This window comes from Talpa occidentalis, unplaced genomic scaffold, assembly GCF_014898055.3.
Source record: "Talpa occidentalis isolate TD23 unplaced genomic scaffold, MPIMG_talOcc4v2.1 talOcc4.6, whole genome shotgun sequence".
Taxonomy (NCBI): Eukaryota; Metazoa; Chordata; class Mammalia; order Eulipotyphla; family Talpidae; genus Talpa; species Talpa occidentalis.
The window spans coordinates 88,775,682-88,802,580 of NW_023604972.1; the positions used below are offsets into that span (position 1 = coordinate 88,775,682).

Here is a 26,899-nt window from a genome sequence, read left to right on the forward strand (position 1 = left end):
TGGGGTGGAAGCATCATGCTGGGAAGGCCCTGGACAGCCCCTAGGAAACCGCACTTACAAGGGCCATTTTGGGCTGGGCCTTGGAGCCCAGCAGAGTCCGCCGCCGCCCCTCCAGCGAGCCAGAGGCTCCCGTCAGGGCACGGGCCGCGGGGCAGCGAGCCTGAGAGCCCCGCGGCGGGCGAGAGGCCGCGGCGGCCGCACCCCGCGTAGACTCGGCGGCCGCGCGCCGCGGGGAATAGGTCCGCGGGCCGGGCAGGCCCGGCAGGCCCAGGCCGCGATTTTCCCAGCCCCGCCGCCGTTGCCAAGGCGACCGCCGCCGAACGTTCCCGCGGCGGGCCCCGCCCCCTGGCCAATCGGACCGGCGCTCGCCAGAGCCCAGATTCTCTTTGTTCCGCAGCCATTTCAGGCCCCGGACCCGAGGCAGCGCCGCTTCGGCAGAGGGCCCGAGCGCCGGAGGCCTCTGGGATGGTGTGGGACCGGGTAGGTGGCCTGACGGTGCGCGGCCCCGGGCTGCGGGCGGGAGCGGAGGCCGGCTGTCCCCGCGCTGCCTGAGCCGCGGCGGGATGAGGCGCCGACCGCGCCGCTCCCGGCTGCCCGCCCGGCCGTTTGGAGCCCGCCGGCGGCGGCGCGGTTCCGAGCCCAACAGCTGCCTGGCCCGGCTCCTGCGGGGTTCGGCCGAGGGGAGGGCGGCGGCCCCTCAGGTGTCGGATTCGGGGCCTGGAGCAGGTTAGGGCCGGCGGGAAGGGGAGGGGCGGCTCGTCAGGGGGCTTCTGCCCCCCTCCGGGAAGCGGCGGCGTTTCGGGGCCCGGGCGGCCGCTTCCCGCGGGGCTGACCTTTGTCGGGCGCCGCCGGGCTGGGCCGCGCTTTGTCCGCGCCCGGCGTCCCCTGCTCGGGCGTCCCGAGCCGCACACGTTATTCGCTCTGCGCGCAGCTGGCTGAGCTTTCTCCCGGCCCTGCTTCCCCCTCGGGCCTCTGGGTCTCACGACGTGTTTACCTGATTTTGATGTTTTTAACTGCACGGGTTTTGCGTAGGTTTCTGGTTTTTGCGCTTCTACCCTTTTGTCCATCTCCCACGAGAACGAGCAACTGGGAACAGCTGCCGAGGAGCAGACCCGCTGCCACACTCAGCCTGTTTTGGGAAAGTCTTTCTGGCTTTAAAAACGATCGCCTGCTGTTTGTTTACTTACTGATTTTTTAAAAAAATCACCTGGGTTTTGCAAGGGTACTTACAATCTAAGAGCGCTATCTAATCGCTAAGCAGCTTGGTCCATCAGTAGATATGATGTAGAAATTTAAAGTTAGAGACTACTCATATTGATTTGGACAGGTGTATTTAAGAAGCTTAGTGCTAGACCTACTTTGAAATGGTGGTGACTGCAGTGAGGAGTGCATCAATGGGTTTTTTTAAATCTACAGGAAAAACATGTTGTTATAATAAAAGAATATATCGTGTAATAGGTATTTAAAAATGTGAGGTTGTAAAATGGCTCTCCTGCTGTACTCATTTTTTGGAAAAGCAAAAGTTCCTGCTGGATTTTGTTTCCTTATTATATGTTAGAATGCCAAATGAATTATATTTAGTGAAGTAGGGGAGGATTCTATTTTTGGAAACAATTCCGTTTTCCACTTTTACCCTGTCTGCACCCTGTCTCTTCTTAGAGAATGAACTTCCCCAAGTTGAAAACTTGCAATTGCCAAAGGGAAAGAAGGTGCAGATATCTCTTTTCACTCCCCGGCATCTGCAATACATAAATTTATAACAGTTTGACAGTACCATTTTGATTTCACCCAATTTGCTTTGAACCTAAAGAAGTAGTAGTGTTCCATTTTCATTTTTCCTTAAAGGGGCCCCCACCGGAATAGCTTGATGTGGTTCTTGGGAATACTAAATTCCTCTCACTGAAATAACTAAAAATATTTTCAAGTAATCAAGCTTATGACCATTATATGTTGTGAGCAGGATAATATTTTGGTAAAAAATACATTTCTGGTTGTAAATATTTTTTTTATCAACACTTGCCATTGTATTCATTGTTTCTATAATTAGTTTTTCTCATAATGTTAAATCCATCAGGTGAAATCAGTTTTTCTAAATACTGTAATGAACTGCAAAGAAATGTAAGTTTCCTCTAGTTAGAAGAATTACTTGCATTTAACTATGTTGGATTTGGCAAAAATTATTTTTAAGAAATTTGATTATAAAGAAAACGAAGTGACATAATGAAATAAGTCTATCAAATGTAAACTGCAGGTAGAGGCACATCAATAAATAGGAGTTTTTATTACTCAGAATGTAAATTATGAATATTTCTTCCTAGGATTGACTTGGAATACACATTGATACTCAAAAGTTCTTGTTCCCAAAATAACCATTTGGTTTACCAGCAAAAGGGGGAGAAATCTGAGAGCATCAAAGTGATTAACTGATGAAGTTTTCAAAAACCATGGAGAATTGTGCCATCTTTGCAAAGGAAATATCAGAGACAGTGAAATTCTCTGGATATTAGAGATCTTAACTGGTTCCATTTAGCCAGTGCCATGGTTGATAAGTATTTGATGAGTGTTGGTAGATCAGAGTGGTTTTGGAGGGGATGAATTTCACAAGGAAGACATGTGTTTGCAAGGGTGGTAACTAGAGTTGTAGTTGCAATTTTAGATGGGTGTTAGCATAAGAGAGAGTTGATAGAAGCTAAGATTGGTTGCTCCAAGATCTGCTTACTGAAATTCTTGGAAGGACTGTCAGTAGGTATCATAAGTGAAAATATTAGTGTCCCATGGTCTCAATGGTTAAAGGAAACGTTGGAATAAGAAGTAGGGGTGCTGGAATTTCCCAGAATAGGTGGAATCCAATCAGGAATGGTGGGTGGATCTTACTCCTAAATGACTCCTCATGGCATAGCAAATATTTGAAATCAGAATTGAAAGAAAGCCGTTAGCTATAAAGACCACAAGATTTTTGACTTATGCCTTTTTATGGTTAAAATTTGAAAACACTGCCCATCTTTTAAGGATAGTATAGCAGTTAAGAACAGAAGCTCTAGAGCCAGACTTCTTGGGTTCAGTTCTTTACAACTTGCATAATTATCTGGTTGATTTCTGGCAAGTTTATCTCACTGTGCCTCAGTTTTCTCATTTCATAATGTTAAGAGGACTAAATGAGTTATTACACTAAGCTCTTGGAATTGGACGTGGCATGTAATGAACACTACATAAATTAGAACTGCTATTACCATCATGATCATTTGGTATTTTAGAAAACTATGGGAAATAACCATAAAATAATGAAAATCACTGCTATCAGGACTATGAGATAGCTACCATAAGCCCTCTGATGCATTTCCTTCCAATATTTGTTCTCAGTGTATTTGGTTTTTACAAAGTTGAGACTTTTTTTTTAAGATTTATTTATGCACACAAGAAATGGGGTTCAGACCAGAGATGCCGGGGGTTGAGAGGATTCACCAGAGACATAGTGGGGAACAGAACAAGCAGACTGACTGAAGTACACTGCTGAGGGGAGCAGCGGGCAAGTCAGGAGAGGTCTGCTGTGCCATGTGGGTTGCTCCCTGGCCAGCTGGGGACCAGAGGCTGCTGATTGCTTCACAGTGTGGTGTTTAACCCTTTGCGCCACCAGGGAAGCCCCAAAGTTGAGACTTTCCTATATGAATAATTATATTCTGCTTTTCTTACCTAAACCTCCCACCCTAAGCATTTTCTAATGCTATTAAATTATCTTGAAGCATCTTTTTCATTTTCCTGGTCCCTTATTTAAGTTTTCTAGATTCCTGCTATGAGTGAGACCATCCGGTATTTTTCTTTTTCTTTTTGGCTTATTTCGCTGAGCATGATCCCTTCCAGCGCCATCCATGTTGCTGCAAATTGCATGTGTTTATCTTTTTTGAATGCTGAGTAATATTCCATGGTATATATGTACCACATCTTCTTGATCCATTCATCTATTTTTGGGCATTTGGGCTGTTTCCAAAGTTGAAGCATCTTTTTAAATGACTTTCTTTTTGTGTGAATTTCTCAACATTTTCTTCTTGGACAAGTCAGCAAGTTCTTTTCAAGAATGTAATGAGCATCCTTGCGCATAAAACAATCTGTTTTAGATTGTTTCTTTAGCATAGGTCCATGTAGCCAGCTTGCTTTTACTAGAGGGGATTTATTAATAGATTTTAAATAAATTGGGAAGCGCAATATTTATAGCCTTTATTGCTTGACATGGGAGGAAAAAGGAATCAATTAATAGTTTTTCTTCTAACATATGAGGCATTACTTTTACATACATTCTCATTTTCATAGCCTTGTGTTAACACATGGGAGTTACTTCCATTTAATTACTGAAGTGTAGATAATCAAGTCTGGGTCTGAATGTAGATCTGCCTGATTGCAAACCTCGTGTTCTTTTATTTGTAAATTTTTATGTTATGTATATTAAATGAATACCAAATGTTACAGTGAATCTTTAGAAGTCACTATAACATGGTGAATCTACTAACTATAGATCATCAGCCACTTTGTTTACATAGTGAAAGTCAGCTGAAAATAATAAATGGCTAGACAACAAAGTTAAGGCAGTGCTTAACTGTCCACATACATTTCAGCAAAGGGCAGGGGAAGGGGGAATCCTTACCTGAATGGGTGTAATTGGTAATGAATATATAAAGCTGGCTTCTAAAATGAATGCAGCAAGTATTTGTGGGTGAAACACTCTCAGTGATTAACTCGGTGAAAATAGGACAGGAAACAAATTCATCATATGTTGGGAATAAGTAGCAAAGACCCATTAAGTAACCAGATTGAAAATTACATTTAGTAAAACCCCTGACAAAATAAAGTCTTAGTACAGAAATATGCAACAAGGAAAAAGATGTTCCAGATAATTATTCTCATATCCATGAAGTGTCGGAGATTTATTTTATACTGAAAACCAAAGGAGAAAGCATTCCCGTTGTGTTTTACAGTTGTCTTTGAAGTGCTGTAAAACCATTATTAAAATAATGAGGTCCCTTAATCCTGAGGTTCAGAAGTTACTGCCATAAATGAAAAGGTTGATCCTCCAAAGGTCAAGATTCCATTCTTTTTGTCTTTGCTACAGAGGAATTAGGGAAGATAAATACTTCAACAAATAGTGAAAGTACTAAGTAGACTCAAACAAATAATTAGGAATGGAGGTATTCACCGAAATTGAGTTAAAGCATTGATCATCATACTGCTATCAGAAGCAGTGTTTTTAAAAATTATTTAATGACATAAAAACATAGTTTATTTGGGCTGGAGCATAGGAAGACAAATGATGTGAAAGATGGCAAATTATGAAGAGCCTTGTATACTATCTGTTCATTCACTACATATTTATAACTGCTGGAATTGTCCCTTGTCCTCAAGGGATTTACATACTAGTGGGGAGAGAAGTGTAAATAAAAACCCCAATTACTTGTAGTTACAACTTTGACAGTATAAATCTGTACATACACCTCAGGCTGACTAGTAGCAATAGATTCCATGCAGAAAGTGGGGACAATGGCTCAGGCATTTCAGGGGAATAGGAACAGCACATCCAGAGACTGTGTCAGCAAAGATAGGGACCTTCTGTGTTCTCTAAATTCTAAGCAGTTGAGGGACCCTGACAGGTACCAAGCAGTAATTCAGATGCTTTTTCCCCCTCCCGCACACAATTTTTTTCTGTAAAGGATGAGTAATCTTTTTCTGCTCTGTAAACCGTACCAACTCTGCCATTGTGCAAAAGCAGTCATAGGCAGTATGGAGACTGATGGACATGATCAGATATGACTGGTGGGCCTTAAAATTAGCCGTCCTTTAGTATGTACAAAAGGGATTTGAAAAAAAGATAAATTACTGAGCTATGTGTCACCCATCCATGAGCCACTGAAAAGTTTGAAATCTTCTGAAGAGTGTGCAACATTAATTTGTGTAAATCATAAGGGCATAATCATAAAATAGATTCTTTTTAAGCACTACAAATGAATAAGAAAAAACAACTCAATTTGTTCAGTGGACAAATTCACAAAAGAGGAAATACAGCTAACAAATAATGAAATAATGTTCTACCCCAAAAGGGAAATGCAAAGTAAAACTGAAATTTTTTTTACCCATCATATTACAAAGGTGGAAAATGTTTGTGAGTCTCTACTGACCAGGTTGTAAGGAAACCTCATTCATTTGCATAAATCAGTGCTGACATTTTAATTCTAAAGTAAAACGTATTTGACCCAGCAGTGTCCATTCCTAGAGAAATATTATGGTGTATCAGGAGTCAGATGTTTCCAAAGGTATCTTTGTCGGTAGTTGCAGGATTTCCAGACCTCCAGGTTGCCTTTCATCTCCTGCACTCCAGTTCATACAAGGGTCTATACTAGTCTCTCTCTCTCTCTCTCTCTTTTTTTTTTTTCATTTTAAAATTATGTTCATTGAGGTAATCTTTATTTACATCACTGTATTCTTGAGTTAGGTTCACACCTCTTCCACCATCAAAGCACCAAGACCTTGAGCCCAGTTCCCACTTTGCTCCCAGTCCTCCTGCCTCTTTTTTTTTTTTTTTAATCCCCCTTGTCAACTCTTCATCTGCTGTGCCTGCTGGAATTGAATCTGCAAAATTCAGTGAACCTATTAAACATTGTTTTCATTTTTATGGAAATGTCTTTTTGCAGTGTGCACTTGTGACTGCTTGTTTTGCTTTTTTCCATCGCTCTCCTTATCACTATTCTTGGAGGTGAGAATGTCTGTCATATATCTCCTTGCTACTTTCAAACTGTGCTTCCTCTCTTCTCTAAAAATCCTCAGCTTGGGGTTATGCATAAGGTTTGCAATCCACTGTTCCTCATGATCAATATCTGCGTGATTCCTCATTATTTTAGCTCTAGGCTCACTGCACCTCTGTACAGTACCTCAGTCTTCATATTGAAATGGGCTAGAATATATGTACATAAATTTTCTTTCCAGTACCTTGACATCTCATTTCCTAGACCTTCTCTCCAGTGCTCTTTCCATCTACCCTATCACAGTCACTCACTTCCATAGCGATAGCCTCTTTTTTTTTTTTTTTTTTTAATAGAGGCATGCTTTATTTATTTGTTTGCTGGTTTGTTTGTTTTGTTTATACATGCACTGGGTACAGTCAGAAGAGCGGGAGGGTGAGAGAATTCACCAGAGGCAGAGCGGGGAGCAGAGCAGGCAGAAGGACCGAAGTACACTGCTGAGGGGAGCAGCGGGCGGCAGGAGAGGTCTGCACGCCATGTGGGACCCTCCTCTGGTGGCCAGGGAGCAGCTGGGGATCGAACCGGCGCCGCAGAGGCCGCGGGCAGCTTCGCAACCCAGCGCTCAACCGCTGCGCCACTGGGGAGGCCCCATAGCGATAGCCTCTTGTCCATAATTACAGTCCCTCCTCAGTTCTCATTTTCTGTGCGCTACCCTGTCCCTTCCTCCTACTTTTGCAGTTCACTCCTAATAAGTAGCTCAGCTTCAACCATATTTTGACCCCAATGGAATCTCCAATATTGATTCTGCTGTTGTTTCCCTGCCACTCACTTTCTTGATGTCTCCTTCTGTCACTCAGCTTAAATTCCATGGTCACTCCTTTGAATCCTTTCCCTTGCTTACCTAGAACCACACCCCTAGTTAGAACCAGCTGTCTATTTTCTTTTCACCTGTCCCTATGTAACATAGTGGGGCTGGAAGAAACAACCACCTATGACTTCATACCTCAAGTGGTTCTCAATGCTGCCTGGTGTTTGTACTATATTCTCGTAGTCTGTTTACTCTGTACTTCCCTAAATGACAATTTCTTCTTTTTCTTCAGACTTCTAGTATCTCTTTATCCTCACTCATGATCCTGCTCCCTACTTTGCTGGAACCTAAGCAATCAGGGAACAGACTCCCACCACCGCAGGTACCTGGCAGCATCTAATCAATACATGCTGCCTTCTGTCTTTTTACCTTAGGTGAACTGTTTAAGTTCTTGTCTCCATTTGTACTTGATCCCATCTTCTCTCATCTGCTCAAGGAGATTCCTCAGCTTCTCTTTTCACATATATATTTTTTCCTTTACTGGGTAAGAACAAGCGTAATATCAGCTAGAAACTGTAAGAAAACCAGTGTGACCAGAACATACTACAAAGGGAGGCAAAGACTGCTAGGTTTTAGTTCAGAGAGAGGCAGGAGCCCAGATTAGGTACAGCTTTGTATACTATGATAAGCATATGAAGTTTAATTCTAAGTGTGATGGAAAACCATAGGAGTGTTTTCATGGAGCTAAGACATGATCGTATTTACTACTTTGTCTCAGACAGTAGGTAGTGAGGGAATGAAAGAGAAGGGAAACCTATTGTAGACCATGCAGTTATAGAACATGGTATCTGGAATAGGGTAGACAGTGGAGGAGGTGAGAGTGGTGAGATTTCAGAGCATATTTTGAAGATCTATTTTGAGGGTATATTTTGCCAACACTGGTGGATGGCGTGAATGTGGCATATGAGGGAAATCAAGGGTGACCCTTTAGTATTCTGACCCAAGCAACTGGATGAACACGAGTAGCATTTGGTGATGTTAGGCAACTTGAGAAGAAGCAGATCTGAATGGAATTGAGAAGTGAACCAAGGGTTCCCTTTTATCCAGCAGTTTGAGATGCGCATTTAACAAACAGGTGGATATGTCTTGTGAGACACTGGATACTTGGTGTGGAGTTTAGAAAACTGTTTAATGGTACAGGCTAGATGAAGTTATGCAGATAGAGAAAGCAAAAGGTACCAGAATATGTGGGATGGGGGACTCAGAAAAGGAATATGTAGCACAAATTTTTCTGCAAAGAACTACATAGTAAATATTGTAAGTTTTGAAGACCACATTTTTGTTATATAGTCTTATATAGTCTCAAGCCTTTTAAAAACATCAAACTGTTCTTAGCTTATAGTCTGTACCAAAAGGGAGTGATAAAACTTGCTGACTCTTGAAATAGCATGTTAAGTGATACATGTTATGCAAGAAATAAAAAAAGAATACACAGTAAGAAGGGTGGGAGAAGGTAGAATACAGAATTGAAAAGTGTGTTCAGAGAAAGTAAGATCAGAGCAGAGATTTGGAGTTAAGGCCAGTGAGTCAACTAGATATATGGGAGAAGTATATTCCAGACAGCTGAACCAGCTGGAAAGTAAAGGCACTAAAATAGGAGCATGAGTGATGTGTATAATTTGGCAGGGAGTCCAATGAGCAGGGAGGGGAAATGGTAGTAGGAAATGAGGTCAGGGAGGTAAGGAGAACGAGGAGGAGGTTGAGCAGGTTATATAGTCCATTGAAGGCCATTGTTATAACTATAATGGATTTTCTCTGAATTGTAATGTGGGGATGGTCACCTCGGGGCTTTGAATAGAGAAGAGACAGGAGTGTCTCAATTTGTTAAAGACTTACTCTGGCTCCTATGGTGAGAAAAGACTGTTGGGAGGAGCTAGAGTAGAATGGGGAGACCAGGGAGTAACCTATTTAAATAATCAAATGAGATATGACTACAGTGGTAGTAGAGAGGGTGAGGCACGATAAGATTCTGGATATAAATTTTGGTGAAAGAAAAAGTAGTTATCCTGAAAGAATGGATTTGAAAAGTGAAAGAAAAGCAAAGTCAAGAATGATTCCAAGATTTTAGCTTGTCCTTCTGGAAGGTTGGAGTTGGCACTGACAAAATAAGAAAGTTTCTAAATAGATCAGACTTAGGGTAGAGGTTAAGGAGTTTAAGTTTTGGACATTCTCGTGCTGGTATGTATTAGACAATTAGGTAGAGATGTTTCTGTGAGTGGATGGCAATGGGGAAATTGAGTAGTAGTGGGGTGTGAATGGAGTCAAAGCTGGATTTTTAAGATTTTATTTTTAAATAATTTTAGGGAAACATTGTGAGAATAATTCAGAGAATTGCCATATATACTTTATCTGAACCCACTGGTTTTTTCATTGTGCCATTCTTTCCACCATCCCCCTTACCACAGTTTATTTTTCCAGTCATTTGCGTGTAGGTTATATACATCATGCCCCTTTGCCCTTAATACCTTAATGTGCATATCTTTAGAGCCAGAATAGTCTCTTCTGAAACTGTGTGTAGTTACCAAATTCAGAAAATTTAGTTTTTTTCAGTCTTTTTTATAAAATTAAAATTTTGTCAGTTGTCCCAGTCATATCCTTTCTAAGATTTTTTTTCCCTCCAGAATGGTAGCCAGTTCAGGATTTTATATTACATCTAATTTTTATCTTTTTAGACAGAAAAGTTTGGGGGTGTGCGTGTATGCATGTGTGTGTGTGTGTTTTAATGGAGCTTTGTCGTTTTATCTACCCCATGAGATTGTCTAATTTTTTATAATTTTTTATTATTCTTTCCATGACTAGTAAGTGGCAGAGCAACAAGTCAGAGTCAAGCAGAGACACTCCAGATGCCTTAGTCTCCATACTACTTTGTATAGAAAAATCTGAAAGTGGACAAAGAAGTCAAATTTATAGTTTAGAGGCAAAGATCCTTATAACAAAAGAATGATTTCAAATTTTTAATCTTTGTAATATATACTTGAATAAACATTACGATAGGGGGAAAAGCAAGAAAATATTTAAAAGATATGTAAATTTATCAAGACTGGCATAAAGGATATATTTTCAGAGTTATTGATGCTGATTGTTTAGAAAGGTAAGATAAAACACTTGGATTAATTCTCTTTTGGTAGAGTTTTGTTGGAGATATATGGACATGACTGAAGAGGCCTGATCTAGGTTTCAGAAAGTTTGCTTCAGCTCATAAAATGCTGGTTGTCAAACCTTTATTAGAAAATACTACAAGGCTTGGGCCTCCCAGGTGGCGCAGCAGTTGAGCGCTGGGTTGCGAAGCTGCCCACAGCCTCTGCAGTGCCGGTTCGATCCCCGGCTGCTCCTTGGCCACTGGAGGAGGGCCCCGCATGGTGCGCAGACCTCTCCTGCCACCCGCTGCTCCCCTCAGCAGTGTACTTCGGTCCTTCTGCCTGCTCTGCTCCCCGCTCTGGTGAATTCTCTCACCCTCCCGCACTTCTGACTGTACTCAGTGCTTGTATAAATAAATAAATAAATAAATCTTAAAAAAAAAGAAAAAAAGTATTACAAGGCTTAATTGAGAAAAAGAGCATTAAACAGTGAATCATTGAAACCACAGGTCCTCCTAAATAGGAATTAGAATAATCCATTGGATTTTTAGTTCAATAATGTTTTGCACAATTTTCTGCTACATAGGTTTGAGGAGATAATGGGTAAAGACTGTTGGGTAGAAACCGAATTATGGTGAAGATTTTTTGGTAAAATTTTCAACTAATGCTTGTTAAATGTTACTTCTGGAAACAGTGACCTGAGCCTGGCACAGTGCTGTGCCCTTTCACAGGAGTCCAAGTATTTGCTGAAAGAATCAAGTCACATGTAGCTCTCACTCAGGTAACTTAGCAGTCCCAACTACACTTGAACAATTGACAAGAATACAAGCCAAGCTTCCCTGGAGGGTAGGAAGGACTTGGGGAAGTTCAGTAGTAATTATGAAAAAAAATAGTAATACTGGCCTTTGCATGTGGAATATGATAATATTCACTATTTACAGTCAATGTTTTATTTTATATTTTTTTAAAGATTTACTTATTTATACAAGAACCGGGGTACAAGCCAGATGCACGGGAGGGTGAGAAGATTCACCAGAGACAGAGCTGGGAGCAGAACAGGCAGACTGAGGAAATACACTGCTGAGGGGAACAGCAGGCGAGAGGTCTGCCTCGCCATGTGGGATTCTCGCCCAGCCTGCCGGCTGGGATCAAAGCCATGCTGCAAAGGCTGCGGACAGCTTCACAGTGCAGCGCTCAACCACCTGTGCCACCAGGGAGGCCATATTTCTAGAAGCTTTTTAAAAAATTTTAATTTTATGTATTTTTTACATCATTCTTCATTTTTGTGCAATGTCTGCTTTCTCCTCTCAAGCACACCTCTCAGGTGTAGTCCCAGTGAAATTCCCACCACCAGTTTACCCGTGCACCATCACCATAGTCCCTTGTGCTCTTCACACCCCTGTTTTGATCCTTCCCCCTCCTCTTCCCCTGGAGAATGTCTCTGATTTATAGTTGCCTGTTGATTTTGATTTTTAATTTATTATAATTACTTTTTTTTTCCTGATCCCTTATTTTGTTTCTCTACATTCCTCCTTTAAGTGAAACCATCCGATAGTTTTCTTTTTCTTTGTGGTTTATTTCACTGAGCAATGTTTATCTCTAGAAACGTAAAGGAATATGGTTTTCAGTTGTTTACAGATGAAGGAATTAACCAAATAAGTGTAAGCATTGCCCAATAAGTTGTTCTTTGGGCAAAGAGCTGAGACAGGATTCCCATATCTCTGACACCCCTTCTATTTTCCCAATGTTATTTTAGCTCTTTATGACACAGAAGACTTAAAGACCCTGATTAGAAGACACTTTTTGTACTAAAGCCAAGCCTCATGAAGTTACACTGGACTATTAGTTCCAGAAGGGCTGTGACAATGAGCTCAGGTATCTGTGTCACTTCACTATCCTTCCCCTGGCCTGACACTCCCAACCATATGTCAGGGATGAAACAGCGGTGAAACTGTAAAGATACGAAAGTTTTTCTGGAGTATTGTTTTAGCATAAACCATAAGCTTAGATTTAAGAGTGGTATAGTAGTTTAATATTTAATTTAGGGATTTGTTGGGGAAGCTTAAGAGCCAATAGAAAAATCAAAGGTTGGAGCATAAAAACAAAGACTATTAATAATCCGCTTGATTTTAACCTAAATTCTAGTGGGCTAGAGACTTTGTTTTGGTACTTGCTGATCAGCAGGTGCACTGCAGACAATTTTTATTAGTAAAGCAGAACCTTTACAGTCATACTCCATCCAGTATGATTCTAGTATAGTTTAAATTGCTTCAGCAACCAAGACAAAATTATAATTTCAGATAAAATTATTATTTTGTAGTGCTGGGAAATACAAGCTTCTGGACATCTCAAATGCTTTTGAGTCAAGTTTATTAAATGGCCGTGTTGAACTCTTTGGTAACATGACTTAACCTTAGGCATTTCCTAGTTCATCCTTCTTATTCTCTCGACTTTTCTTTTATATCTGTAGTTTCCAGCTATAAAATCCTGCATATGCCAGTGCCTAGAAAATGTTTGTTTATTGATTTAACTACTGGAGTTGCTTTCTTCTACAACATGCATACTGCTTCTATAAGAATGTATAATAAAGAGTTGACTGAAGATTATGTGTTTTATTAGCTAAAAAATATGAACTATTGCATGAACTTTTTTAAAAAATGAATTATCTTTTAATGTGGTAATGCAAAGATTTGCTTTGTGTATCTCTAACTCCTGTAAAATGATTTAGGGAACGGTTTATAATAAAGGAATTTATTTTCAAAAAAACAGTTTAGTGTAATATAAATAATGTATACTCCTTTGAAGACAGTTCCTTAAACTCCTGTGTCTATCAATTCTAAGTGCATGGTCAAGGATTTTATCTTCCTCATACACTAAGTAGGCAGGCAGAACTGTACCAAAGTTTCAAGTTAAGATAACTTGCAAGCATATATATTTTTTCTGTCCCTTCTTAGTTATTAGTTTTCTTAGGCAGAAAGATATACTAAGTAGACTGTTGACAATTCTAACATAGTTTTTAATCTGAAATAAATTTTATTTACTGTTTACTCAAGGTCTTAATTTTAAATTATTTAAGTGATTTATGAAAAATCTTAAAATAAGGATTAGTATAGTAACATGACATAAATAATTAAGCAGTAGGATGAAAAGTACTAGAACTCTATCCTTTTTCAGTTTAGTGTATACTAAATGGCAAATTTAAATTATTTGTGGTATATGCTATTTATTCCTGCAGTCAGTTGTCTCATCGTGCATTAATAATTTTGCTTAAAATATTTATAGTTCTGATTATTGAGAGAATGGGTAGAACTTACATAGAAATCTCAAAAACCATTCTACAAGAATTATTGACCCTCATTTATAAGCTAAAATTTATCATAATTTGCTTTTGGCTCTTACATTTTTGTGGGATTTTGCCATCTAATTGAATATATGATTTAATTTAGCTAGTTATTTCTTAATATTTGTGGAATTATGCATAAATGTTTTGAACAATTAGAGGAAACTGATGAGAAATGCATGTAGTATGTTTTACATTCAAGAAAAATTTTGGTATTCGTTCTTGTTTAAGTTTTGTTATAGCCTTTCTATTTTTCTATTGTCACTTAGCATTTCATTTAAACATTTAAATAAATCTTAACAGCAATTAGTATTATAACATCATTAAAATTATTTCCATGAAGCTGTATGGAGGTTCCTCAGTCTTCTAAAAATGGAGCTACCATATGACCCAGCAATTCCACTCCTAGGGAGCTACCCAAAAGACACAAAAGCACTGATTCAAAAGAATACCTGTCCCCCTATGTTAGCACCATTTCTAATGGGTAAAACCTGGAAACAACCCAAATGCCCCAAAATAGATGACTGGATGAAGAAGATGTGGTATATATACACAATGGAATATTACTCAGCAATCAAAAAAGATAAACTAAACTCATGCCATTCCCAGCAACATGAATGGAGCTAGAAAGAAATGTGCTCAGTGAAATAAGTCAGAAGGAAAAAGAAAAATATCTAAGTGGTTTCACTTACAGGAGGAATATAGGAGAACCAAATAAGACATCAGGGGAAAAAATAATAACAAAACAAAATAAAACCAGACAATTATAAACTAGAGACATCCTGCAGGGGAGGAGAGAGAGGACTCAGAGGGAAGGAGGAAGGAGCACTAGGGTCTGAGGTAATAGTACGTGGGTGAACTGGTGAAGCAAATTCTATGGGAACTGCACCTGAGGGAGGAGGGATAAGCAAACATTGTTTAAAAATGAACAATGATGTAAAATATAGATAAATAAGGGCCTCCCCGGTGGCGCAGCGGTTGAGCGCTGGGTTGCGAGGCTGCCCGCTGCCTCTGCGGCGCCGGTTCGATTCCCGGCTGCTCCCCGGCCACCGGAGGAGGGTCCCACATGGCGTGCAGACTTCTCCTGCCGCCCGCTGCTCCCCTCAGCGGTGTACTTCGGTCCTTCTGCCTGCTCTGCTCCCCGCTCTGGCTCTGGTGAGTTCTCTCACCCTCCCGCACTTCTGACTGTACCCAGTGCTTGTATAAATAAATAAATTAAATAAATCTTTAAAAAAAAAAAAAATATATAGATAAATAAAAAAACATTGTCTGAAAGTTTAAAAAAATTATTTCCATAATATAAAGTAATAAGGTCATATATAATGTATTAAAGTCATAATCCAAGAAAACTAATCACAAGTGTAGAATCTATTATTTCCATTATCTAATGGAAAGTAAAATTTATGTTTTCTAATTTTCAAAACAGTCTTTTTCTGAGACTAGATCTTCAGAATTATAGAAAAACTTTTATGATATAATTGCTTTGCTTTGAATAAGTTGAGTTAGTTTTTTTCCCCTTACCAAAAGATTTTTTTTGTTCTTAATGTTATCATATGTCTACTCATTTCAGTTGCTGTAAGAACATAAATTTTCTGGATAACTAAAACGTAACCCTTTAAGTCCCATAACCTTTAAGCATTTTCATAAAAAACTTTCTAAGTACACATCACACCTTTGCCTCCTTAAAAATTTTAAAAAAGGGTAATTTAAGCTTTTTGATGATGCTCATTATTATAAATAACTAGCATTGTACTATAATGCCATAATATACTAGTGTTCTCTGGAATCTTTTGTTCTGCCTTATTTGTGCTTCAAACAAATATACTGTTGAAGATTTTTGTTATTTATTTTTATTATAAAGGTAACATAACCACAGTATTGAAAACTTTTTTTTTTAAATGGTTTTTTTTTAAGATTTATTTATTCATACAAGCACTGGGTATAGTCAGAAGCATGGGAGGGTGAGAGACTTCGCCAGAGCCAGAGCGGGGAGCAGAAGGGGCAGACTGACAAAATACACTGCTGAGGGGAGCAGAGGGTGCAATAGGAGAGGTCTGCACACCATGTGGGACCCTCGCCGGTGGCCAGGGATCCAACAGGTGCTGCAGAGGCTGCGGGCAGCTTCCCAGCCCAGCGCTCAACGACTGTGCCACCAGGGGAGGCCCAATATTGAAAACTTTTTAAAGAGAAAGTAAAAAGGACCCATAATCCTAATACTTTAATACTAACTTTCACTGTTTCCTTTCAGTCTTTTTCACTTACTAATTCTGTGTTGGCATAGCAGACCCCTGCTGTCTTGCCCACTGTTTTCTTAGGAGTGTATTTCAGTAACTCCACCTGCTCTGTTCTCAAAAATATAAAAATAAAAAACCTCTCGTTATAGTGTACATGTTTTAATTATTTGTAAGTAAATGTGCAACTTTTTATAATTTTTTTCACTTTCTAATCATTAACATTTTCCATGTCTTCAAGGAAATTAACCATCTTTTGTAATGACTACATAATAGCCCAACAGTTGAATCTTGTGGTATTTACCTATGTGTTTACAGTTATGTTAGAAATAATTCTGAGATAAAATCTTTAAGTGTAACTTATTTCCCTGTGTTTAGGATTGTAATCATGAAGCCAACTCTTGAAATAGATTGCTGAGTTCAGATTTCCAACAGGTTATTAGTTTACACTACCATCAGTAACTCTTTAGAATTAATTCATCATATCTTCAACATAGGATATTAATGTTATAAAATTTTTCTATAGCATGACATTATTGCATTTATTGATTATTAGCATGGTTCAGCATTTTTCCATGTTTGTTTACTGTTGTATTTCCTCTTGTGGATTTTCTTTCATGTGTTATATGTTGATTCCAAATTAGTTTTCCAGATAAGCAAAGTTATTAAATGTATTGCTGTTTTGTTGGATCACCTGTCTTTGTATTGTTGTAATATGCAAGAAGCTCCCTTTTATACTTGTTCTAATAAAGCATGTGTTTATGCATCATATTTGTAAATAGTGGTGCCTCCCAGAAATGTATAATGGGATATTGTAGGTCCTCTAAGATAAAACACTGAGTCTTAGGAAGCAAGTATTATGTGAAAGCTGGCATCATAGGAAGATGGTGAATATTGTGAAGCATTGTTTCCTTTCATGGCACCAGTGGCATGATTGCCCCTGATCAAAATGGTGTGATTTGGAAAAAGCAAGGGAATGGAGAGAAGTATGAGTAGATGCATAAGGAATTCCACTGTGTGTAAACTAGCTGCATACCTAAATTAACAACTGCCCTTATCCTTGGTTTTCTCTTTTCCAAGTGCTGGTTTACTCTGCAGCCATCTCAGTATGTTCATTACATTTCATACCTCCTCTCAGAGACTTCCATGTCTGCTCTCAGATTTACTCTAGTGTCCAATCTAAGGAAATAGATTCCCATAATGCTCTCATGGTACCAACCCTAAAGTTCCCAGAGGACTCCCTAGAAATTTCAGTTCCTTGCATTAAAACAAATGTATTTTGGGAATTGGACAGTTATTTAATATTTCTCTTCTGATGAAGCTTCTTTGGTTCCAAGGAAGAGAAACTCATTCAAATTTTCTTAAGAAAAAGGAGGAGGTTTATTTTAGGTCATTCTTTGAAGTAGAAAGCCACCAAGAAGCAAGACCACTCCCAGGAGCAGTTATTCCATGCTGATGGACCATGTAATCTTGCTTACTTCTCTCCTTGATGTTCCATTATCCTCTCTGATTGATTATAATTTTTCCCCTTTTAAATTTTATGTTGCACGTGGAATCGAATAATCCCCGCCTGCCTACAATATCAGGACCTTTTACCTTTTGCTATAAAGAACTGCAAAAGGACAAATGATCCAATATTTCCTGTTCATGTTTCTGAGAAAGAAAATACAACCTGATATAGCTCAACTTTCTGTGCCACAATAGTTCTAGGTGCTCAATCCTGACTTAAATCAACTGCATTTAGGAACATGTGATCACAAAGTAGCTGTCATTAAACACAACACCTAAACATGCACTGTAGGCTAACAAAGTTCTCTTTAGAATAGACCTCTGGGTTTAGTGATCAGTATCAGAAAATCACTGCACTTTGCAAAATTGAATGGGGAAAAGAGCCCCATAATTTAGAACTGGATGTTCTATGTTTTTAAAAATAGAAATCAAATTTCTTCCTCATAATTTTGTAATGTTGATTTTCTCATGTTTTTAAAAGGAGTGGATGGATGTAGTCAAATGTTCTTTGGTTTCCGAAGATAACTTTATTGTTGCTATCCTCTAGTTACTGTTACAGTTGAAATTCATAAATTCCAGTTTCATGGAATGGGGGAATGAATGGTGATGAAGACATGATACTCAACTGATAGCTAAGTATGTTTATAACAGTAAGTTTTTTAATCCATGATTGAGTTTTAAGGGTATCTTATATGGAATTCTTAGTATGTAGAGTAGATTAATGTTGTTTTTTGTGTCTAGTATAATCTCTGATTTCCTTACCATCTCACATTTCATTCTATGTTTAATATTCATTAATTTTTATGCCTCAATTTTGGTTGAATCTCATTGTTTTTATGTTACTGTAATAGAAAAATGAGCTTGAACATTCATAGACTATATGCTTTTGTTGTTTTATGTACTCAACTGTTAGTTGTAGGATATCATCTGTCATACAGCACTACTTACTGCTTTTTCCATCCATTTGTGGATTATCTCTGTAAAATTTGTGGTATTCTTTTCCATTTCTTTGCACTCTTGCCTGAATCAGCTAAGTTTCTGCCCTTATAAAAAGTTTACATATTGACTACATGCATATCTAATTACATTCATATTTCATTTTATAATAGTCTTAAATGAGAAGCTACAACAGTAAGCTACAAAACCTTCCACCCATAAACCATAGCATATACAATTTTTCAAGTACATGTGGAGCATGCATAAGATTAGACCATTATGTTGGAACACAAGTAAATGGTCCAAAAAATTATCGAGAGTGATACTATACCAAATACTCTTTCTGATCCTAGTGCCATAAAGCTATAAATGCCATAAAGCTATAAAGCTTATATATATATAAGAAAAACTGGAAAAACCTTAGTACATGAAGACTAAACAGAATGCTACTTAATAGCTATGGGATTAAAGAGGAAATTTTTTAAATGAACAGAATAAAAGCTATTGGAGTTAATGGATGCAGTGAAAGCATTCTTAAGAGAGAAGGGAATAGCAATACAGGCTCACATTAAGAAGCAAGAAAAATCCTAAGTAAACAACTAAGACCATACAAAAGATCAGTGAAATTAGCTGTTTTTCAATAAGATAAAGTCAATAAACCTTTAGCTAGGCTAATAAAGATTTAGAAATTCTAATAGGCTAATAATAAATTCTAATAGGCTAATAAACAGAATTAGAAATGAGAGAGGAGAAATTAGCACAGATAGCATAGAAATACAAGGATCATAAGTGATTACTACAAATAGCTATATACCAATAAATTTGATAAGCTTGAAGAAAGAGACAAATTTTTGCACAGTATAGTTTACCAAGGCTAAACCAGGAAGAAACAGAAGGCTTGAATAAACAGTCACAAGCATGGAAATTGAACAGTAATAAAAAATCCCCAAAATAAAAGCACATGGCCAGACAGCTGTGTAAGTAAATTCTACCAAACCTTCAAAGAAAAATTTATGCCTATCTTGCTCAAATTATTTCTAGAAATTGAATAAGAGGGAATGTTTCCTCATATATTTTATGCCAACATTAATACCAAAACCAGACAGAGACTGCACAAGAAAACTACAGACCAATATCCCTGATGAATATTGAGATGAAAATAATTAACAAAATACTAGCAAATCAAATTCAGCAATATATTACAAATAATATGCATCATCACCAAGTGGGATTTATCTCAGGAATGCAAGGATGGTTTAAACAGTGTGCATAAATCAATCAATGTAATATATCAATACAAGAAAAGGCAAAAATCATGATATCAATAGATACAGGACCTCCCTGGTGACCTACGGGTTAAGTCTCAGCACTACCACATGAAGGCCCACCCAGATGGCCTGAGTTTAATCACCGGGCAAGGAGCTAACCCACTGGGGGCAGTAGATGTCTCCTGTTTGCTCCCCTTCGGGTGTATTTCAGTAGATCTGCCTGTTCTGCTCCCCACTCTGTCTCTGGTAAATCCTCTCACCACCCACACATCTCTGGCCTGCACTCCAGTTCTATGCAAAAATAAATATTTTTTTTAAAAAATAGAGGCAGAGAAAGCATTTGACAAAATTTAACAATGGAGAGAGGAGTCTTTTTTAACAAATGTTGCTGGAAAAACTGAAGGGATACATGTTAAAAAATGATATTGGATCACTCTATCTCCATGCACAAAAAGAAATTCAAAGTGGATTGATGATTTAGATATAAGACCTGGAACAATACAATATATAGAAGAAAGCATTGATGCTACCTTTCATGATGTCAATGATAAATATGCTTTTGGGAAGTCAATATTACAAGTGAAACAAAGTCTTATTACAAGTGAAACAAAGGCAAAAATAAACAACTGGGATTATGTCATATTATGAAGCTTTTATACAATGAAAGTAGATTTAAGTATGTGAAAAAGACATCCTACTGTATGGCAGAAAATATGAGTTATGCAACCAACAAGGGATTAATGTCCAAGATACACAAAAAACTTACTCAATTTAACAACCTAAAAACAACCAACCAATTAATAAATAAGCAGCAGATCTAAACAGACAAATCCCCCAAGAAGATATCCAGAAGGCCAATAGATACATGGAAAACTCTTGTTCATTATTGCTTTTAGTAAGGGAGATGCAGGTGAAAATCAAAATAAATTATCTAATACTCTTGAGAATGGCACTTATTAGAAAGATCCTGAACAACAAGTGCTGGAGAAGATGTAGAGAAAGAGGAACTCTGTTAAACTGTGGTGGGAATGTAAGCTGGTGCAGCCTCTTTCAAAAGCAGTTTGTAATTACCCTAAAGAGCTAAAAATGGAGGGCCTCTCTAGTGGCACAAGGGGTTAAGCACAGCAATCGCTACCTACATGGTGCAGCAGACCTCTCCTGTTTCCCCTGCTGCTCCCCTTAGCAGTAGTGTATTTCAGTCAGTCTTCCACTTCTGTTCCTGGCTCTGTCTCTGGTGAACCCTCTCACCTCCTCCCCCACCTCTGGCCTGTACCCCAGTTCTTGTATGCATTAATAAATAAATCTTTAAAAAAAATAGATGACTGGATCAAGAAGATGTGGTATATATACACAGTGGAATATTATTCAGCAATCTAAACAGATAAAATCATGCCATTCACAGCAACGTGGATGGTGCTAGAAGGAATTATGCTCAGTGAAATAAGCCAGAAGGAAAAAGGAAATAGCAGATGGTTTCACTTATAGCAGGGATATAGGGGAACCAAGTAAGACATCAGTGTAAAAAAATAACAGTGCAAAACACAACAAAGCAAAAACAGACAATTATAAATCAGAGATATACTGCAGGGCAGGAGGCCGGAGAGGGAGCAGAGGGAGGGAGGGAGGGAGGGAGGAGCACAGGGGACAGGGGACTGAGGTGATGGTGCACGGGTGCATTGGTTTGGGAAACTATGGGGACTACACCTGAGGGGGTGGGGGGAAGCAAATATTGTTTAAAAATGAACAGTGATGTAAAAATTTTAAAAATAATTAAAAAAATAAAAAAGAACTAAAATGGAAGCATTGAATCCCCCAGCATTCCCACTTTTAGTCATATATCTAAAAAACATGAAAGTATCAACTCAAAAAATTACATGCACTATGTTTATTGTAGCACTCTTTATGATAGCTAGTACATGAAAACAACCTAAGTGTTATATTTCACAAAATGGAATACTGATTACCTATAAGGAAAGACACCTACAGGAAAGCGTAAGAAGTTAGAGGGAATATGTGCAGATAAAGCAAGTCAGAATGACAAAGACAAATACTGAACATTTACACAGCTGGCAATTCAACAGCACAAAATACTAATAAAAACTAGCAGACTAGTAATTGAAGCAAGGTTTCTGAGATTAACAAAAAAAAAGGGTTAAAGAGTTTAAGGAATGGTAGTGGGGAAAAAGTTACACATTAATTACATTCATATCTGATTTACCACTTGATCTCTGATTCTTGTTCTTATTCCTCCAATATTTTTTGGATTTTTCCGTTTCTTTAGAATACCGTCTCATTTAAATGACAAGTCAAAAAGCCCGTTTTGTTGCATTTTCTTTGATCATACAATAGTAAGTAATCATCGTCTTAATACTATTTGATGTACAGACTGCCATCAGTAAATCTGGAGTTTAATGATAATTTTAGTGGAGGTAGGTGCAAGGTGTGAAGGGTATGAATATTAAAATGCCAACTATTGCAGCACTTTCCCATTTAACCTCATTAGAAGGTTAAGCCACTTTCCTAAAAAAAAAAAAGTCAGTTGGGAGAACTGGAATTTGAACCTGTGCTTTTCTGTATCGTCCAGCAACTGAAATCTGAATAATATATTCCCATTATATGTGAGATCTTAATGAACAATGGAAAGATTAGATAAAAGCTAATGATAATGGGGCCTCCCCTGGTGGCGCAGCAGGTGAGCACTGGGCTGCAAAGCTGCCAGCAGCCTCTGCAGCACCAGTTTGATCCCTGGGCACCAGCGAGGGCCCACATGGCACACAGACCTCTCCTGCCGCCGGCTGCTCCCCTCAGTAGTGTGTTTCGTCAGTCTGCCTGTTCTGTTCCCTGCTCTGGCTCTGGTGAATTCTCTCACCCTCCCGCGTTTCTGACTGTACCCAGTGCTTGTATGAATAAATAAATAAATCTTTAAAAAAATAATAAATAAAATCAAATGTTTATTCTTTCTTTTTTAAAAAAAAAGCTAATGATAATGAACTTGCTGACCACTTACCATAAATCGCCTATTTTGCTATCTAATCTGCTTACTCTAACCTTTTCCACTTTAGCCAGTGAACACAATGGTATACTCCTTTTTGTGTTTAGACTTGAAAATGTGAAATATGAATCAACACATTACACTATAATGATAAAGAAACTAGCTGCAATTAAACAGTATACTTGTAGTTATCAAGTGCTATGTAGTTTTTTTTAAAAAAAAAAACAACCTTATCAAAATGTAAGGCATGTCCCGCTTTATAAATGTGAAGTATAGTCTAAACTAATGATACTTTATTGATGATAATTTCAGATCATTTTACACTGAAAATATTTGGGCATTTGCATCATAGCCTTTTTACTGGCTCCTTAACTTGTAAATGTAGCTATAATCAGTACATTGGTGCTCATATTGTTTTAAGTATTCAATATCTATATTTTACTGAAAGCTATCAGAATCTTGCTAGGGAACACATATAATTTGCCTCCATTTTGTATGTATGTCCATATATACACCAGCAAGTAAATAATAAAATAATGAAGAGCAGTGCAATGTTAAGACAAGCTACTCTTTTAGTTAGAAATACACTAATCCAGCTCTCTTGTTAAGAAGTAAAATTTCATTAAAATTTTTCCCACTTTATTGGGATATAATTTCTATATAACATTATGGAAGTTCAAGCTGCATAGCATGATTTTATATATATATATAATGTTGTGTATATATTGTGAAATGATTACCTTAATAAATGATTTGTTAACACATCTATAACCTTACATAATTATATATTTTTAAGTTTCATTTATTGGTGAGATCTTTTAAGATCTACTACCTTAGCAATTTTCAAGTGTACGGTACAAAACTGTTAACTCTGTTCACTGTACTGTATAATACATTGCCAGAACTTAATCTTCTTGTAATTGGAAGTTTGTGCCCTTTGACAACCTCCATCCATTTCCTCCCACTCCACCCCTAGCAACTACCAATCTGCTCTCTATGTCTTTGAGTTTGGGGGGGTTTTATTTGTTTTTTGATTACTCATATAAGTGAGATCACACAGTGCTTATCTTTCTCTGTCTGACTTACTTCAGTTAGTATAACAACCAGAAGATTTGTCCATGTTGTCACAAATGTTTGGATTTCCTTATTTTTTATGGCTGAATAATTTTATATACAGTTATGCATCATTTAACATTTCCATCAGTGAGGGATCACATGTGTAAAACTGATCAGTGATCCCTGTAGGCTCTATCATATAGCCTAAGTGTGTAGTAGGTTATACCATCTGGATTTGTGTAAGCGTATGCTATGATGTTCACACAGAAATGAAATCACTTAATGATCATTTTCTGGAACATATTCCTGTTATTAAGCAATACGTGATTGTATACCACATTTTCTTTATCCATTCACCTGTCGACAAAAACATATTGTTCCACGTCTTGGCTATTATAAATAATGCTGCAGTGAAAATGGGGGGGGGGTGCAGATATCACTTTGAGATAGTGATTTTATTTCCTTCCAATATATACCCAGAAGTGGAATTGCTGGCTCAAATGGTAGTTCTGTTTTTAATTTTTTGAGTAAAAAATGTCCTTAAGGTTTTCTATAGTGACTGCATCAGTTTACATCCCCACTAACAGTGGACAAGGATTTCTTTTTCTCCACATCCTCACAAGCACTTAACTTTTTAAATAATAATCATTCTAAAAGTTTTGAGGTGTTACCTCATTGTGGTTTTGATTTGATGAGTGGGGAGGTTGAACATCTTTTCATGTACCTGTTGTGATCATTTGCATATGTTTTTTGAAGATGAACTCTTGCATTGCAGCAACATCATGGAACTGGAGGGGGACTATGCTAAGTGAAATAAATCAGAAGAAAGACAAATACCAGATGATTTCATTCATATGTGGAATATAGAATAAAGAAACCTAATAGGACTGGCAAAACTAAACCAAAACAAACCATAGAAACATGACTTGAATTGAGGTTATTAGGGAAGAGGGGAGTGTGTGGAAACAAAGGAGGAAGGGGACCCAATGGTCTAGAGTAAGAGATTATGGATGCTTTGATGCTGGGAGGTAGTGTAGTGGTAAATATCTGAGGAAGTGTGAATCTGTTCCCCTAATGACATATGTTGTAAACCAATGCTTCCTTAATATTAAGACCAAACAAAAAATTCCTTTTGTTGAAAAAATGTTCATGTACATCCTTCCCCTATTTTAAAATCAGATTATTTGATTTTTGCTAGTTGTATGAGTTGTATGAGTTCCTTATATATTTTGGATATTGACCTGTTAGCAGATACATGGTTTGCAAATGTTTTTTCTTTTCTGCAGTTTTTGCCTTTTTAATTTTGTTGATGTTTTCCTTCACTGGGCAGAAGCTTTTCAGCGTGACATTGTCCCACTCGTTTATTTTTGGTTGCGTTTCTTTTGCTTTTGGTGTCATATGTATGAAATTATTTCCAAGACCAATGTTAAGGAGTTTTTTGCCCTATAATTTTCTTTTAAGAGTTTTTCTGGTTCAGGTCTTAGAATTTAGTCTTTAATCCATTTTGAGTTAATTTTGGAGTGGTGTAAGATTAGAGGTTTTTTGCATGTAAATATCAAGTTTTCCTAGCACCATTTTTTGAAGAGACTCTCTTGTCCACACTAAGTATTCTTGATTACCTTGTCAAATATCAATTGACTATATATGCATCAGTTTATTTCTGGGCTCTGTTCCATTGATCTATGTGTCTTTTATGTCAGCACCACACTGTTTTGATTGTTATAACTTTGTGATTTACTTTAAAATCAGGACATATGATATCTCTAGTTTTTTTCTTCTTGATATTGTTTCAGTTAATTGCAGTCTTCTGTACTTCCATATGAATTTTAGGATTTTTCATTTTTTTTTTTAAGCACTGTCATTAGAATCTTGTTATAGAGGTTGCTTTGTCTCTGAATGACTTTGGGTAGTTTGGACATCTTAATAATGTAATTCTTTCAAGCCATGAACTTGGCAAATTTTTCCATATGTTTGTGTCTTCAATTTCTTTCATCAGTACTTTATAGCTTTTAGTGTACAGATCTTCACCTCCTTAATCACCTTTAATCCTAATTTTTTTGTGTGTGTCACTGTAAATGGAACTGTTTACTCTTCATATAATTAATCCTAGGGTATAGAAATTCATCTGATTTTTGTATTTTGATTTTGTATCATGTGGCTATATTGGATTCATTTGTTAATTTTCTGATGGAATTTAATATTTATAAGATCACAGTATCAGCATTTATAAGATCACAGTATCAGACAATTTTAATTCTTCCTTTACAACTTGAATGCCTTTTGTTTATTTTTTCTTATTTGATTAGTCTGACTAGGACTTTCAATACTGTGTTGCATAGGAGTGGTGAGAATAGTCATCCTTAGTCCTGATTTTATTTTTTTTAAAGATTTATTTATTTATTTATACAAGCATTGTGTACAGTCAGAAGGGTGAGAGTCAAGAGGGTGAGAGAATTCACTGGAGCCAGAGCAGGGTACAGAACAGGCAGACTGACAAAATACACTGCTGAGGGGAGTAGTGGGCACAGCAGGAGAGGTCTGCGCGCCATGTGGGACCCTCGCTGGTGGCCAGGGATCGAACTGGCACTGCAGAGGCTGAGGGCAGCTTTGCAGCCCTGCGCTCAACCACTGCGCCACCAGGGGAGGCCCTTATTCCTGATTTTAGAGGGAAAACTTTGAACCTTTCACCATTGGGTGTGTTGTTACATGTGGGTTTGTCATATATGGCCTTTAGTATGTTGAGGTATGTTCTTTCTATACCACATTTATTGGACGTTTTTATAAGTGAATATTGAATTTTGCTAATTTTTTTCTGCATCTATTGAAATGAGCATATAATTTTTGTCTTCTGGTAATGTATCATATTGATTGATTTGTATCTATGGAAGCATCTTGCATCT

The 26,899-nt window shown here is 37.9% G+C and overlaps 1 protein-coding gene across 1 annotated transcript in view; it reads left to right on the plus strand.

Annotated features, from left to right (window-relative positions):
* The first annotated feature begins 363 nt into the window (after positions 1-363).
* Positions 364-26,899, plus strand: part of TNPO1 (transportin 1) — a 92,814-nt gene continuing 66,278 nt past the window's right edge. Inside the window, exon 1 of the mRNA XM_037529941.2 lies at positions 364-480. Within this exon, the coding sequence (XP_037385838.1) occupies positions 466-480 (15 nt within the window). The 5' untranslated portion in view covers positions 364-465. The remainder of the gene's footprint in view (positions 481-26,899) is intronic.